This window comes from Dermacentor silvarum, chromosome 7, assembly GCF_013339745.2.
Source record: "Dermacentor silvarum isolate Dsil-2018 chromosome 7, BIME_Dsil_1.4, whole genome shotgun sequence".
NCBI lineage: Eukaryota > Metazoa > Arthropoda > Arachnida > Ixodida > Ixodidae > Dermacentor > Dermacentor silvarum.
Window position 1 is genome coordinate 60,012,882 of NC_051160.1, and position 15,373 is coordinate 60,028,254.

The 15,373-nt window shown below is 50.0% G+C and overlaps 1 protein-coding gene across 1 annotated transcript in view; it reads right to left on the reverse strand.

Moving 5' to 3' along the window:
• The window catches only part of LOC119458092 (leukocyte tyrosine kinase receptor-like), a 169,745-nt gene extending 155,113 nt beyond the window's left edge, over positions 1-14,632 (reverse strand). The window contains 1 exon segment of the mRNA XM_037719908.2: positions 13,367-14,632. Within this exon segment, the coding sequence (XP_037575836.1) occupies positions 13,367-13,760 (394 nt within the window). The 5' untranslated portion in view covers positions 13,761-14,632.
• Positions 14,633-15,373: the final 741 nt, after the last annotated feature.

A 15,373-nucleotide genomic window follows, 5' to 3' on the forward strand; every position in this document is an offset into this window, starting at 1 on the left:
CTGGGCTCAACCAGGCCATCGGTACAGGCGCCTGCGGGAAATAGACTGTGACAGGACTTTCTGCCTCCCAGCTATAAAGTCAAGCGATTCCAAGCAAGTATACTGCACCGGATTCGCCTGGGCGTCGCCTTTACACGACGCTATGCTCATCTGATTGGCCGTACGGACAGCCCGAACAGTGAACGCTGCGAAGTGTCGGAGATTCTCCAGTGTCGAAGTGTCGGAGATTCTCCAGTTTTGTGACTGCCCTCTCTCTCTACGATCACAGCGGATGATGTTGGCTTCGACGCTAGCAGGCATTGGCAGGCGAACATTATCCGAAAATAATATTTTGTCCGCAATGTGTGACCGTCCAGTAGCATCAATAATTACAAGGGCTGCTCTGGACTACCTGAAGATCACGGGACTAGACGCAATACCTTAAGGAAACCACTGTGTTAGTGTATATATGCATCCCTTCTTCGTGTCCTCATCATCATCTTCCATCACTCTTTTTTCTCCCCTTTCCTTTTCCCTCTGTGCAGAGTAGCAGGCCAGAACATGCTCGCTCAGGCCGACCTCTCTGCCTTTCTCATAAATTAGCTCTCTCTCTCTCTCTCTCCGTCGCTTCGTCAAACATTTCACCGACATCGCCCGTCCGCTCACCGACCATATCAAGAAAGATACGCCCTTCTTATGGGGCCATCGAGAGGCTCGTGCACTTTTTTGCGCTTATCCGCCTTCTGGCGACTTCTCCTCTGTTGGCGCACTTCGACCCATCTGCTCCTACGGAAGTTCGGACGGATGCCAGTGGATACGGAATCAGAGCCGTCCTTGCCCAGCGCCAGCATGGTCGTGACTGCGTCATAGCGTACGCCAGCCGTCTGCTCCCTGCCCCAGAGCGCAATTACTTAATTGCCGAGCGTGATTGCCTTGCCCTTGTTTGGACCATCTCCAAATTTCGTCCGTACCTCTTTGGCCGCCCATTCACGGTAGTGACGGACCACCATGTCCTCTGCTGGCTTTCCTTGCTGAAACAGGCCGTCTTTGACGCTGGGCTTTGCGATTGCACGAGTACTCGTTCCCCGTCGTGAACAAGTCTGGCCAATTACAACAGCACGCGGACAGCCTGACCCGATATCCCGTGGATCCACCCGACAGCACCAACCCTGACACCGATGCTTGTGTTCTTTCTATCTCGGAGTTTCTTCATCTCGGCGATGAACAGTGGCGTGATCCGGCGTTACGTTCCATCATCAACTGTCTCAGCTCCGGGGCCTCTGACGAGTCGCTCCGGATGTTTATCTTACATAGTTGAACTTCATACCGCCACAGTGGACTTTATACCGCCAACTTTACACCCCGAAGGCCTTGAGCACTTGCTTGTCGTGCCCTCCCACATGCGTTCTGCTGTTCTCCAGCAGCTTCACGACGAACCCACAGCAGGCCATCTTGGTGTAACGCGCACTTATGATCGCGTGCGGCGTCGTTTCTTTTGGCCTGGGCGTTATCGCTCTGTATACAGAGGTATGTTGGCAGCTGCGAACTGTGCCAACGACGCAAGAAGCCACCGACGCTTCCCGCCGGCCTTCTTCAGCCTATCGATGTCCCAGTAGAGCCGTTCTCCCACGTCGGCATCGATCTGCTCGTACGTTTCCCGACATTAGCATCAAGGAACAAATGGGTCGCTGTCGCGACGGACTATGCCACGCGTTGCGCTATTACACGCGCGCTTCCAACCAGCTGCGCTACCGATATTGCCGCCTTCATTCTCCACGGTCTGATTATGCATCACGGAGCTCCTGGTCAGCTGCTCACCGATCGCGCGGTCCTTACTTCTTGTCCCGTGTCACAGATGAGCTTTCCGCTCATGTTCCACAAAACACAAAGTCACCGCCACGCTATCACTCTCAGACAAACGGCCTCGCCAAATCACTGAATCGCACCATAGCCGACATGCTCTCCATGTACGTTTCCGCCGACCACCGCGACTGGAATGCTACATTGTCCGTTGTTACATTCGCCTATAATTCGTCGCACCACGATACTGCAGCTTGCTCACCGTTTTATCTTCTTTTTGGCCGGGAAGTGACACTACCCATGGATACCAGCCGCTCCACAACAACCGTCGCAGTACGCGAAAGATGTCATCGCAAGGGCGAACGCTGCGCGTCAAAACGCGCGTGACCGCCTTACGATGTCACAGGCGTCACAAAAGTTCCGTTATGATTGCCATCATAAGGATGTATATTACATTCCAGGATCCCTAGTGCTCCTATGGTCGCCAACTCGACGAGTTGGTCTATCAGCGAAACGTCTACCACGCTACCGCGGTCCTTATCGCGTTCTGCGCCAAGTTAGCGACGTGACGTATGAGATTGCACCGGCAAAGCCAATGTTACCATCTGCGCTAGTCCAGACAGATGTAGTTCACGTTGCTAGGCTAAAGCCATATAACCCGTCCGCCGATGCTGCACTCTGGCCTGCCCGGATAGCTCGAGTGTTTTCGGCCGGGGGGGTAATGCCGCGAGACACAAGAAGAAGACTACAACACTCGGCCGGCACCGATGAAGAAGAGGTAGAGATTGATTCTCGACATCTTGGCTAGCTGCTGTTACGCCTGTGATACTCGGCTTACTTGTATAAATATTTGTAAATATACGTTTCTTGTGCAACAATCTGCTTTACTGGCGGTAACCTAAATGCATCTTTACTTATGATTATGTTGCACTGAGATTTATTCTGACAATACATTTTCTTGTTTATTACTATTAATGTCAGCTCGCCTATAAGCTGTGGACCCCAAGAATGCAGTGCCATGGAGGGTTTCTAACTCATCAGCGTACAACCGCAAACACAATCAGACTAGGTATACATGAATGCGACGGTGGCGGGCCGCATGTCTTTGCGCATCACACTAACACTTTTTGCTGACAGCTGTTTACATAAGTGCACCTCCCATCGTCCGAAACAAGCCGCGGAACCTGTTTCCGCGGATTTACGTTCTGCCGATGAGGGGAGGGCAGTGCAGACTATAAAATAGTTTACACCCTTAAAAGTGAATAAGGCTCTATATCACATCTATGCTCGCACCTATGCTCACAGCTTTACAACCAATTTATACCCTAAAAATAGAATAATGGTGTAAATCGAATTATAACTCTGCCTCTGACACCCAAAAAGGGGATAAGGGTGTGAGGCATAGACTAATTTAAACCCTTGTTCCCTTCTAGGGATCTCAGTTATATTACAGTGCGCGGCGACAGACACCTGAATTTTCTTCTCTCTCTCGATTCAATACGCCAGCGTTTGCACACATCGCGTGAACTGACTTACCCGTCTCGATCTACCCTCTCCTGTCGGATTAGTGCGATTCGCCTTCCCGGCGCATTACTGCCGTTCATACGCGGATGCGGTGTGCCACTTATACCGCATTCATGTATGCACGCGCCACTCCATAGGGAGGGAACCTTATCTGCCTATCAATTAGGTGGCATTCGTTCAATTTAAGCGTTGCTTATCTATCAGTGGAGTGACCGACACCGCTGATTGCAACTTATGCAGCCGCAAAGACACTGCAGATAAGCCGTCTGTCCGACAATCCTGTGACGGACAACGACTTGCCGTCCGAGCACCACGTACCTTCAGTGCAATAGACGGACCTTCCACCGAGAGAAACATCTTGGCCCATCGCAGCAGCAGCAGAAAGTCACAAGAGCGATATGCTGTGCTTTCTGAAATCAACCGGACTCAGTGACCGGTTCACATTATTGCTTGCTTATACAGTCAAACTCGGATATATCGAGCCCTCATATAACGAACTATTGTATATAACAAACAGCTGTAAAATCCCGTTGAACATTTTTGTATAAAATTGTTATTTGATATAACGAATTATCCATATATCGAACTTTATTGTGATCCCCTTCAGATTCAGTATATCCGGGTTCAACTGTATTCATATTCTTGCTTTCTTTACATAAATCTGAGTTCTTGCACCCTTTCGTGCTGCTTTAAACCGGCTGGGCGACATAGTGTTCACAGAAGAAGAAAAAAACAAAAAAAAACGAACATTGGGACCATGGACTGGACCATCGTCTGCACGGAAGGCCACCAGAGCATTGCTGCAAATTAAAAAAAAACCACTGGGCTCTGCGATAGCGCCTCAATGCGCAGCGAACGCTGTTGTGTGTGTGCGCGCGCGTCACTTTTTTATATTCTTCCTTTTCTCCTTCCCGCTTCCCCCTGCCCCATAGTGTAGTGAAGCAAACCAGGTCAAAACCTTGTTAACCTCCCGGTGTCTTTTATTTTCTCTCTCTCTCTCTCTTTCTATCCTCCTTCAAAGTTACCAGATGCGCACGCATTTGAAAACTATAGTCGTTTCGTTAGAGACGCTGTTCCGCTGCAGCAATCCAGAACTCCGCTAAAGGTGCGGCAAGTCCTCTCTCGTAACATCCAATACACGTTATGGAGGTTGCCGGCCTTTTCGGGAGGAGCATTAGGAAAAGTGGTTTTGCAGGCGGCACAGAGTGGGCGCCGCTTCACGGTATCCCAATCCACCCGTTTAACGAAGCCTGACGGCAAAACCGCTGCAATTAGTCGCGGCGTGGCATCCTGTAGGGAATTTTTTTTTTCTCTCACCAGAGTAGGTGTACGTGTTTGCGTGCGTATTCCAATGTGTGCTTGGCTCCTGCTATAGGATGGAACTACGCGTGGGATTAAATTAGGGGCAGCGGCGAACGTTGTGCAAGCGACATCGAAGCCGCGTCGAGATAGTATAGAGAATTGGGAAATTCTTGAGAAACGACTTTCGAGATGGATTCGGAAAACTTTGTAATCGCGAAGATAACGTATGGACCGCATAAAGAGGGATGGAATGAAAAATGGTACGCGTAGCGTTAAAGAGGGTGGAGGAGGGCGTGTGTAGATCAGACGGCAAACGCGATTGGCCGATATCGTATTTGCGGATGGAGGGGTGGAAAAGCGAGTTTGACCAGGTCAAGCAATGCCTCGAACGGATAAGCGGCGGTACGTTATAGAACAGGGACAGAATGATTGACGAAAAACGGATAACGCACTCGAAAGTGGCAGTGATTTAGATGATGCGATTATGAAATTTGCGGGCGTAGGTTGGGTTCGGTTGGCCTAATACGCAAGTCCCTGTGGCAAGTCCCTGTGGCAGAGACGCTTTTAGAGTAGTGTGCTTTACCAAAATGATTATAAAAAGGGAGGTATAAGGGTTCCCTCTCTGAATTGCGGTGTTAGGGATCAGGTAAACTTTAGGGAAGCACCATCGAATTGGTATACTGGAAAGGCTTCGACATTGACATCGTGACTTGAGGGCGCGGCTGCGCATTTTTCGGTAAGAGCAGGGGAAGCACATTCAGAACGTGTTGGAGCAAGGTGAGTTGAGAAAGGCTTGAAGATAGGCAATAAAAATGGCGCAGATGAAGTTATTCGAAGTTTTTCTTGGGGATTTAAAGGTTGACTGATCAAAAAAGAATAGGCTGCGTAGAGCGAGCCCTGCCTCTTGGCCCTGTTTTTACGTCCACCTTTAAAGACATTATTCTTAAGTGGATAAGGGTAACCAACCAGCTCATTCCGAGGTTCTGTTCTTCAAGAAAAAAAGTTTAGGTATCACATTCGAGTGCATTTCAAGTAAAGTAAAATCGTGAAGCCTTGGGAAGTTACATTCGAACTAGATTGTGGAAGTGAAACGTCATGAGTTAGCACGCGAGGTTTATTGGGGAATCACCTGCTCGTAGGCTCACGAACCACGTGACGCCTGCGGTTAAAGGATGCTCTACGTTGGCTGTGAGGGGCGCTTTTGCACTCTTCCAAATCTATTCTTGAACACGTGTACAAATGCGCAAAAAACAACAACAACAAAAGAGTGGACGGGTGGGGTGGTTGGCGCCACGGTCGCTTAATTGCTAAACCACCGCCCGCGTAATGCGCCACATCCGGGTTCGGCTCCCATCCGTGGCAAGCTGTCTTACCGTCAGCGTTCCATTTGGCTTTACATTTTTATTTCTACTTTGCAATTAAACGCAAGAATAAAGGTTCCCCATGCTATCTCTGGCTTCATTGTCTATTACTTCGTATGTTATTACTTCGTAACGAAAAATCAAAGCCCCCAGGTCCCCGCTCATCTGGCTATAGGAGATACGCCACGCTTCGTATAATTAACTTCTGTCACCCGCGATTCTGTAACACGCCCTTACATCTTGGCAGCGTCTTGCTTTCCACCCTGAACAAAATACGGACGCCCACCGTGGTTGCGTGTAGTGAAGTGGCTTTTGCGTAGCTTAAAACACGTTGGCGGGCTAGCTGGTTGCGCTGCTAACCCCGAGGCCAGTGGTTAAATATCGGCCGCAGCGAATGCATTTGGATGGGGGCCAAATTATTCCCAAGACCCCCACTACGTCATGCCTCATAATCGTTTCGTGGTTTTGCCACGTAAGGCCCCAGAATTTAATTTCTTCGAAGTACGGCCGCCGCATCCTGGATTCCAGCCCGCGACCTCTCACTCAGCAACAATGTGACATAGTCATTGACACGCCGACCCAAACAATCGAGAAACAAAGAGGAGACAGCCACCATCTTAAAGGAAATGCGTCTGAACGATACATTTTCCTACAAAAAATTACTAGGAGAAACTCCAGCGCTGCGAGTGTTCAGTTATCGTGGGAAAAGTGATCAGTACGTGGATTTATCGTTGTTGTGGCTTCGGACATTCTTGTGTCCTTACTTACTGCGTTTATTTCCGCATTTATTGGCCCGAATATTAAAGCAATCATAATTTTCTAAACGTGTGAAGGCAACAAGACACCGCGCACACGCATAATCCTTGCGAATGTCACATTTATATTGCAATGTTTTTGCCGAATGCGATCATATATCGCAACGCCTCGAAGCCGTTCGAAGCCGGGACAAAGTTCAGGCAAGCCCACGTGTTACACGTCGTTCCAACGCTGGCAGAACCGCCGCGTCTGCAAGCTCCCATGGCCACTAGCGCCAGGATTCCCCCTACCGTCTTTTGCAGGAAGCTTTACGTTTCAGAGCCGCCGCCTGACTTAATAAACAACGCCCGATCTCACGGAGCATCTCCGAACCAATCATCGTAAAGGGCACCTGTTGAAAATGGAAACTTCTAATCAGGGAGCACCTCTCGCTTGTTATTCTACGCACGGCACGCAATCAGAGCTCACCGAGGCATAAATATAATCATACGCATATACCGTTATTACGGAGGCGTATCTTAAAAACTCCCGTCGGTTGGTGAGCGAGGAAGCGCCGGTTTGCACGTCACGAAAACGGCCCAATAAGCGGAATTTGTTATCTGAATGAAGAAAGGAAAGAAGGAAGGGAGAAAGAAAAACAAAACGGGAAGGAAAAGGGAACACGTGGTTGTCATAGAGCCGGCGGAATCGATTTGCTCCCCGCCATCGGCCGCTTGCTTCTTTTACGCAGCAGACACACACACACACGCACATTGGGCGCCACGGTGACCGTATACACTACGGAATGATCCGGGAGCGTGGCTCTGATTGAGTTGCGCTGGTTTTCTGCCGACTTCTAATTAACGAGACGTCGGCACGCGAGCATCTACTGACGGGCGCATTCCGATCTTCTTCTTCTTTTATTTTATCATCTGCTTCTTTTATTTTGTCATCATCATCTTCCTTCTTTACAGATTCCTCTTGCTTTACTTCATCATCATTTCTTTCGACTTCATAATCATCCACTAGCTTTACTTTTTTATTATCAACACCATCTCATTTCCCCCTGTCATTCATCTTCTCCTTCGCCTTCCTCTTTCTCTTACATTACTTCATCGCCATCTTCCTCTTACATCACCACATCGTCAACTTCTTACTTTTCTTCCTGTTTTTCGTCTTCCTTTACCTAGTCATAATCATTTTCTTCCTTACTTCATCCTCGCTATCTTGATGATGGCGATGATGAAAATGATTCATGTGCTTCCTGTACTTTACCAACTTTGTCTTCTCCTTCTTCTTACTTTACGTCATCACTTCGTGGTGTACTTTTACATCATCATCATTATAATCATCATCAGCGTAAACTTCTTCTTACCTCACTACTTGCTGTTCGCCCTTTAACTCATCATAATCATTTTCATCCTTACCTCATCATCACCGTCCTGTACTTAACAGTCATTATCTCCTCATTTTACGTTATCTCTACTTCATGTACGTCATCACCATCATCATCATAACCTTCTCTATTCCGTCATATCGCCGTCATACCGTTGCATTGCGTAATTGCCTCTATATTTTAGTGGCCGAAACGCTTTCCGTTCGCACATTTGCCACTCGCTGATCACCTTCGTTAATGCCATGTGCAGCACGACAGTTGGTTGACATATACATTTCCGAATAGTAATAGCGGAAGAACATTTTTGTAGTTTCGCAAATATAACGAGTCAGCGGTGGCTCGTGCGAGCGAAACGTGAACAACGCAATGACAAAGCGAAAATGAGCTCGCACAAAAGGAAATATAGATAACGCGCTATAAAACCAAACCTCAGTAGCAGTGGGTGTTTGGATAATGACGTTTCCGGATCGAATGGAATGCGAATGTGAGAAAAAAACTGAAGCAAATCGAATACCGGATCTATCACTATATGTTCTGAAGAAAAAAAAAAAAGCATCGCGTTGGCCGTGCGCCCACGGTGAACTGACGTAACTGTATTCTTTTATACTGTTTACTCCTATCAGTTTCATCGTTGTGAGTACAATTATCATGTGACATTATCAGAGTGGCCGGCGTCACCAACAGTCACCAAAACCTCTTTAAAAGGAGCAAAAAAAAAAAAAAAAGGAGAAACGAGATTTACCATAAAGTGAGGGAACAAACCTGCAGACCGCGAAAAAGAAATATCCTGTCTTGAAGGATTGCAAGCTGCCCGGCAGAATAACTGCAGAATGGTTTCCACTTGGGCCTGTTGGTTTTCTATAAAGAACGTGTAGCATTGCGCGCAAAAAAAGATGGACAAAAGAAGGAACACGGTTCGCACACACGAAGCGCTTCGTGTGTGTAACCGGTGTTCCTTCTTTTGTCCGCGTTTTTTGCGCGCAATAACTGCACGTTCTTAAGGGGAGAATAACGTTCTTCCAAAAATCTCTAAATCAATTTCTCGAATCCAGTAAGAATCGAATGACAAACGCTAATCCATTCTTATTGGAAATTCGGTACATTCTCCCACCCTCATGATTCAGAAGCGATATTTGTTGTTCGTCTGAAGGCACGTCGTGGGATTGAAGTGGCACCAACATGAAGCCCAACAGAAAAGCCTTGCGAAGGGTGGTATCGGACAAAAAAGTAACAGTTACAGCATTTCACTAAGTTATGGAAGAACCACCTGCCCCCCATTTGCCGGAGACAAAGGGATCAGCTCTTTTCACTGGCGTATTACATTGATGAGCGTAGGATGGCCGGCTTGCACAACGAGCAGGTCGGTAGTTACAGACATGTTGGTGCTCGGAATATACTGAAATTCTCTGGACCAGCCTCGCTGGCTATAGGTGACCCTTTCGGCAATCCAAGATGTTGTTGCAGGCACGCGTGTGGAAGCCTTTTCGCCTGTAGGATCTGACGACAGACGTCTCTTTCACCACGGTAGCATGGAAGGGGGGGGGGGGGGGGGGGAGGAGAATGATCGTAGAAAGTGTTCGATGTCTCCTCCTGGATGAATGCGTGAATTTCAGCACCGAGAATCGGCATGTCCCGTCTTGAATAACCGATCTGGCCCTTTCCCACCTTCTTCGCACCTTCTTACGTTTCTATGAGACACTGATTTGCTGGACACGTGGTAAATATCCCAGTGACACCGCAATAGATGCTCAGAGGGAGCAATTCACCGGCCTCAATCGCCATGCCAAATCTACTCGTAGCTACAATACAGCACCGACACCACATTAATGCCGCCTCTTTATATGTCTCTTGTTGCCGAAGCCTTCGGACAACTTTTTACTGAAACAGTAATTTTAATCCTGTACAAACTTTGCGCGAGGTGCAACACCTGAAAACCCCGTGAGCTGCACGCAGAGTTCTGCTCCATCATCCACAGGGGACATTTTATCCGCCGCTGTGGCGCAGTGGAAACGACGCTCCGCTGCTCAGCACGTGGTCGCGGGTTCGAGTCCCACCCGCGGCCGCCGCATTGACATTGGGGCCGAATGCAAAGAGCGCTCGTATATACTTAGATTTGGGAGCCCATTAAAGAACCTTGGGGCGGTCTAAATTGATTCGTAGTTCTTCCGCTGCGGCGTGTCGCTCACAGACCACAATTTGACAGTGGAGATAGTTGCGCACACGAAATGCCGGAGTATACCGGTCAAAAAAGGGGGCCAGACAAGGAGATTTTGACCCCAATGCTATGCACCGCACGCTTAGAAGAAGTATTCAAGTTGTTAGTCTGTGAATGATTATAGGAGTGATGATCAACGGGCAAACGGTGAATATGTCGGTAACCTATGGTTTTCCGATGACAATGTCCTGTTCAGCAATGATGAGGATGATTTGCAACGAATGACTGAGGACCTTAGCCGGAAAGGTGTAAGAGTCGGCATGACGATTAATATGCGGAAGGTTCAATAGCCTAGAGTAGCATGTCAGGAGATCGGCCAGGCTAAGCATCTCCAGCATATATTTAAACTATGTATCACTCTCTCTCTCTCTCTCTCTCTAATAGTCTGGTAAGGGAATGAGAATTCACGGTTGGCACTCAGCCCCTGAAATTCGTGCAAGCGTACGTTTACCAAGCCAATTATTCACGTGGGACCCTGATCATGAGAAGGAAATTTGCGGGATAATGAATATGGGTTGGAGCTAAGGTTGGTCCCCGTCGCAAGTTTAACGGGACAGCCCTGACATTTGAGAAAATGTCCCGAGTTCCGACTTGACCCAGTCGAGAGGGCCAAATGTGCTGACTTTTGCCTTTTTTTTTTTTTTCTACTGAAGAACAACCAATAAACGCGACTTCCTTGTTTATATTGCATGACACCTCGTTTGCACAGTCTCGTCTTTCTTCTTGTATTGCACTGTCAAAAACACAAAAGCGGTTTCTCTTTTTGTCCTGATTCTAAGTTTGTTGTAGGCCCTAACCGTTCACAGTACCTCGACCTGTATTGGTAGCAGTGTTAGCCAGGTAACTATATACTGCACTTTTCTTGTAAATCGCGATACATTAGGCCTAACAAAAAAAAAAAGATTGTGCGACTTGTTGCACATAGAGACTGGTGCTCCAGCGACTGACAATGTGGGACGTCGCCAGCCCTCCACCTCCACCCTCTCGCCCCTCCCCCCCGTCCCGACTTTATCCACTCGAAAGTTGGCAACCCTAGTGCATGATGTAGGCAGTAAAATCGACACAGGATGCTTACCGCTATCCTTGAAAAGAAACGTTTGGGGCAGGAACTTGAAGATTAACAAAGAAGCTCAAGAGGAAGCCGAAGATTGCGCAAGGAGCTATGAGACGCAAAATGATAGGCGTGACGTTAAGAGGCAAGAAGTCAGCGGTGTGGATGAGACAGCGAACGGGGGATAACCGATATTCTAGTTGATATTAAGAGGAATGAATGGAGATGCGTACGTAGGGTATGTGATGTGCGTAGGGCAGATAACCGGTGGTCTGTTAGAATTACCGAATGGAAGAGAAGAGAAGCGCAGGGCAGAGAAGTGCTGTCGAGGACGGGAGAAATAGGGTGGTATGAGGAAATTGAAAGATTTGCTGCCGTAAGATGGGATCACCTGGTGCAAAGCAAGAGAATCGGAGATTGTTGGTGGAGGCCTTCGTCTTGCAGTGGACATAAAGATGATGATGATGATGATGATGATGATTATGATGATGATGATTCACCTGTTGTAGGCAACACGTGAGGGAATTCTTAGTGCTGCCGAGGCACGAATTGGTCAGACAGACATGCGGTGTTAGCACGGGGACGATAACTTCTGTCACTGCTTCAAACTGTTACATGAGGAGGACCTCCACGTTCTCATTTAAATAATACCCGCACATGTCACAGCGCAAGATGCTCCAGTATAAAGAAAAATAAGCAAAAACTTCTCGGCGCATTTCAAGGTTGGTTTAAGGAAATGCTATACAACCGGCTTGAAGACTGCTTGGAGGCAAAGAAACAACTGAAGCGATTTGCAGGGCAGCAATATGGTGAGTTGGAGGAGACGGTTGAACTCTATTGAAGAAAGTCAGCGCCAAGATGACGAGACCACGTAGCGGAAGAACGAGCGTCGGTCTGTTTTTCTTGTCGTATGTTCAGGTTTCTTCGAAAAAGCTTTTCTTTTATCTTTTTGATTTCTTGATGGCGAGTTCGGAACGTGTCCCGGGTATTTCTCGGGGTCTTCCTCTGGGACCAAAATTAACAAAGCTTGTCGTTCGAAAGCTATTTGGCAAATGTCCAACTTCATAACAATATGTCCAACATCACAATTGATTGGCTTAGGCTCTTACGAGCAGTTCCGGACAAAGAACGTTTTCGTTAGTGCGGGCCCTGTAGTTTTGGTCTTCTCTCGCTGTTTTTTTCTATATTGCCGGGAAAAAGCTTTTATTTATCTCCTACCAAGGTTTCAACTGCCTTCCCTCTTTTTTTTTCTTTGCGTATAATAAATTATGCATCCCCATTGCACGCATCGAACGTCGGGGACCTACCTCATGGCCATAAATTCGTGATCTCTGTTTCTATTGGAACACTCCATTGTTCGCCTGAGAAGTCGATTCAACTTACGCGTGATGCGACCACTCTTCGTGATTTGACAATCTGATATTTGAAAAGAGTCAAAATGTCACTGATGGTCCCAGCAAGATGTTTAAAGATGCATAGCGTACCATGAACGGGGCCGTAAGTAATCAGGAAAGGAGTTTCACGCCTGTTCATTGCCTTCCTCCGAGACAATGAATTGATCAACGTTTAGTGACAAACCAACGTTAACAGCGCACGAGATGCTCAGATGGGACCAAGCATGCCAAGCTATAACACCTCCCGATGCAACAACAACGCCACCACCACCACCACCACCACCACCACCACCACCACCACTGATGGCTTCGTTCTATAGTGGAAATCTACATGAAACATTTGGAACTTAACCAAGCAATGGGCATGGCCCGCGAACTCTACGCTGAAGAAAATGCCGACAGTCCATCATACCGTACACCCTTCCGAACCGGCTAACTGTTGTTAACAGAATTCGAAACGGTATAATGTTGACGTCCGCATGAACGTCGCATGTTGACTACACGCGACAAACCAAAACGCATGACCGTGGCGATCAGTCATCCTCGTTCGTAGCATTACAGACCGGGTTACAGCCCACTCGATACTAGGATTGACAGAACACACCCTACCTGACACATTGCGCGCGGAGTCGGCGGCAGGCGACGAGACCCCGAGCACCGCGGCCGGACCCTTGGCGCGAGCCGCAGTCGCGTCACTGCTGTTCGTCGCGCTGGCCAGCGTGAAACCGGCGTTCCAAGTCCAGGCACAAGGCTCTTCAAATTCACAACGCAGTGCCGCTGATGCGGCCGACAGCGCGACGGACGCCGGCGCCGCCGTCGTCGTGGTGGTGGTCGTCGTCGTGGTCGTTATCCGAAACTGGCGCGCCGGGTAGTGCGGCGGGTCCTGAGCCAAGACCACGCACGGTGCGACGGCGAGAGCCGTCGCTAGGCCTACCAGGAGCACAGACGTCGCACACTGCCGCGGACGACGCGCACTCGAAGTCCTCCTCGTCGTCGTAGACATGATGACACAAAGGCGGCGCGCGTCGGTGTTCGACGTGCCCCGTCCTTCCGTGCCCGCGTACAGGTTCCCCGGACGTCCTCGAAATCACCTGACGGGCTCGCGAGTAAAAAGTTTCCGACTGGCTGTCGCCTCGCACCCCTACCGTTCTTCTTCGCGTCGATCACAGCAGCGCGAGATTCGGCCGGCAGGGCGGTTCTGTTCGTTCGGATGGCTTTTAGGACAGTCCGGCGTGGAACGCGGCTGTGCGCCGCGGCGCTGCTGTGGGACCGGCGTCAAGCGGCTGGCCATGATGGCGGCGGATGCTGGGAGGCGTGAGGCAACGCAAAAGCGAACGGGGGGCTTCGCTCTCGCTCTTCTAACGGTGCCGTTGCCGCCGTCGCGGCGGCGTCGTCGTCGTCGAAGTCGACGGCGTCACAGCTGCCCGCGGAGGAAAGGAAGCAAGGAGGTGAGGCTGGAAACGTCCTCTTACCCTCTCTCTCTCTCTCGCTCGAGATCAGGAGAGGGTGTTCCCGCGGAGTGTGGGTGACTGCGGGGACCGAAAACCAAAGGCGACGACCGGCGGGCACTTCGGAGGGTCTTCCTCTCCTTCTCTATCAAGCAAGTGTTCCCTTTCCCTCCTTCTCGTAGCGCTGGCGACGCGCAGCGAAGAAGAGGGGCTACAATCGCAGGGGAAGAGATGGAGATGGTCGCGCGCGCGCACCTCTGAGAAGCGGCCGCGGCACGCACACACACACGCGCAAGCTGCGGAGTCAAGAGGAAAGCTGCCGCTACTGCCGCTGCTGCTGCCGCCGGCGAGGCGCGCGCGCTTGGCGCGTTTCGATGCAGCCAGGCAGTGGAGCCCGGGGCCGAAGCTGCTGCCTAGAACCCGTCCCGCGCCAACAACGCGCACTTTCCTCCTTGCCCGCTGCTCTTGCTATCCTCCTCGCCACATTTTCTTTCTCTTTCGCTCCCGTGCGCCTGGGAACAGAGGTGATCGGCGAGGAAGAGGCCCTACAAAAGAGCCGGAGAGGGGGTTCAAAGGAAGCGCCGGCGTTGCGAAGGGTACCGTCGCTTTTCTTCGCCTTGTTTTGATGAAGCATTTTGCCTCGATGCCGTTTCTCTCTCTCTCACCATCACTCTTTCTCTAAGTCCTCTCCGCGGAGGGTGAGATTCTGTCACAGCCTCGCATATAAAGAGAGCGTTGAGAGAGGGAGACTCGATGTGACGTCAGAACGACGGTCGGCACTGCAAGCATGCGCGCGCGCGTGCGCGCTTTGGTGGGCGAGAGAGCGCGGCCACGCGCCTCCGGGGTCCACCGCTGGCTCGGGAGCGGGATGCGGAAGATGCGGGAGAACAAGGATGGGAGAGGTGCCGGAGCAGCGAAAGAGAGGAGAAGATGGCGCTGGTGTTTTGCGCGGCGCGATGCCCCTGGGCGGCGCTGTCGAAGCGCGGCCGGTTTGAAAGCAACGCCACCCGGGGATCGGCTCTGAGGCGCTGGGGGGACCTCGAGGCTGTTATTTCGGAGCGGAGCTCGCCAGCCCGGTGCGCGAGTGGAGGCGGCGTCGGACGTCTCGTTGTCGCGAGCCGGTCACTCCTTGGCGATGATTTGTTGTCCCTCGCGGCGGCAGTGCGCG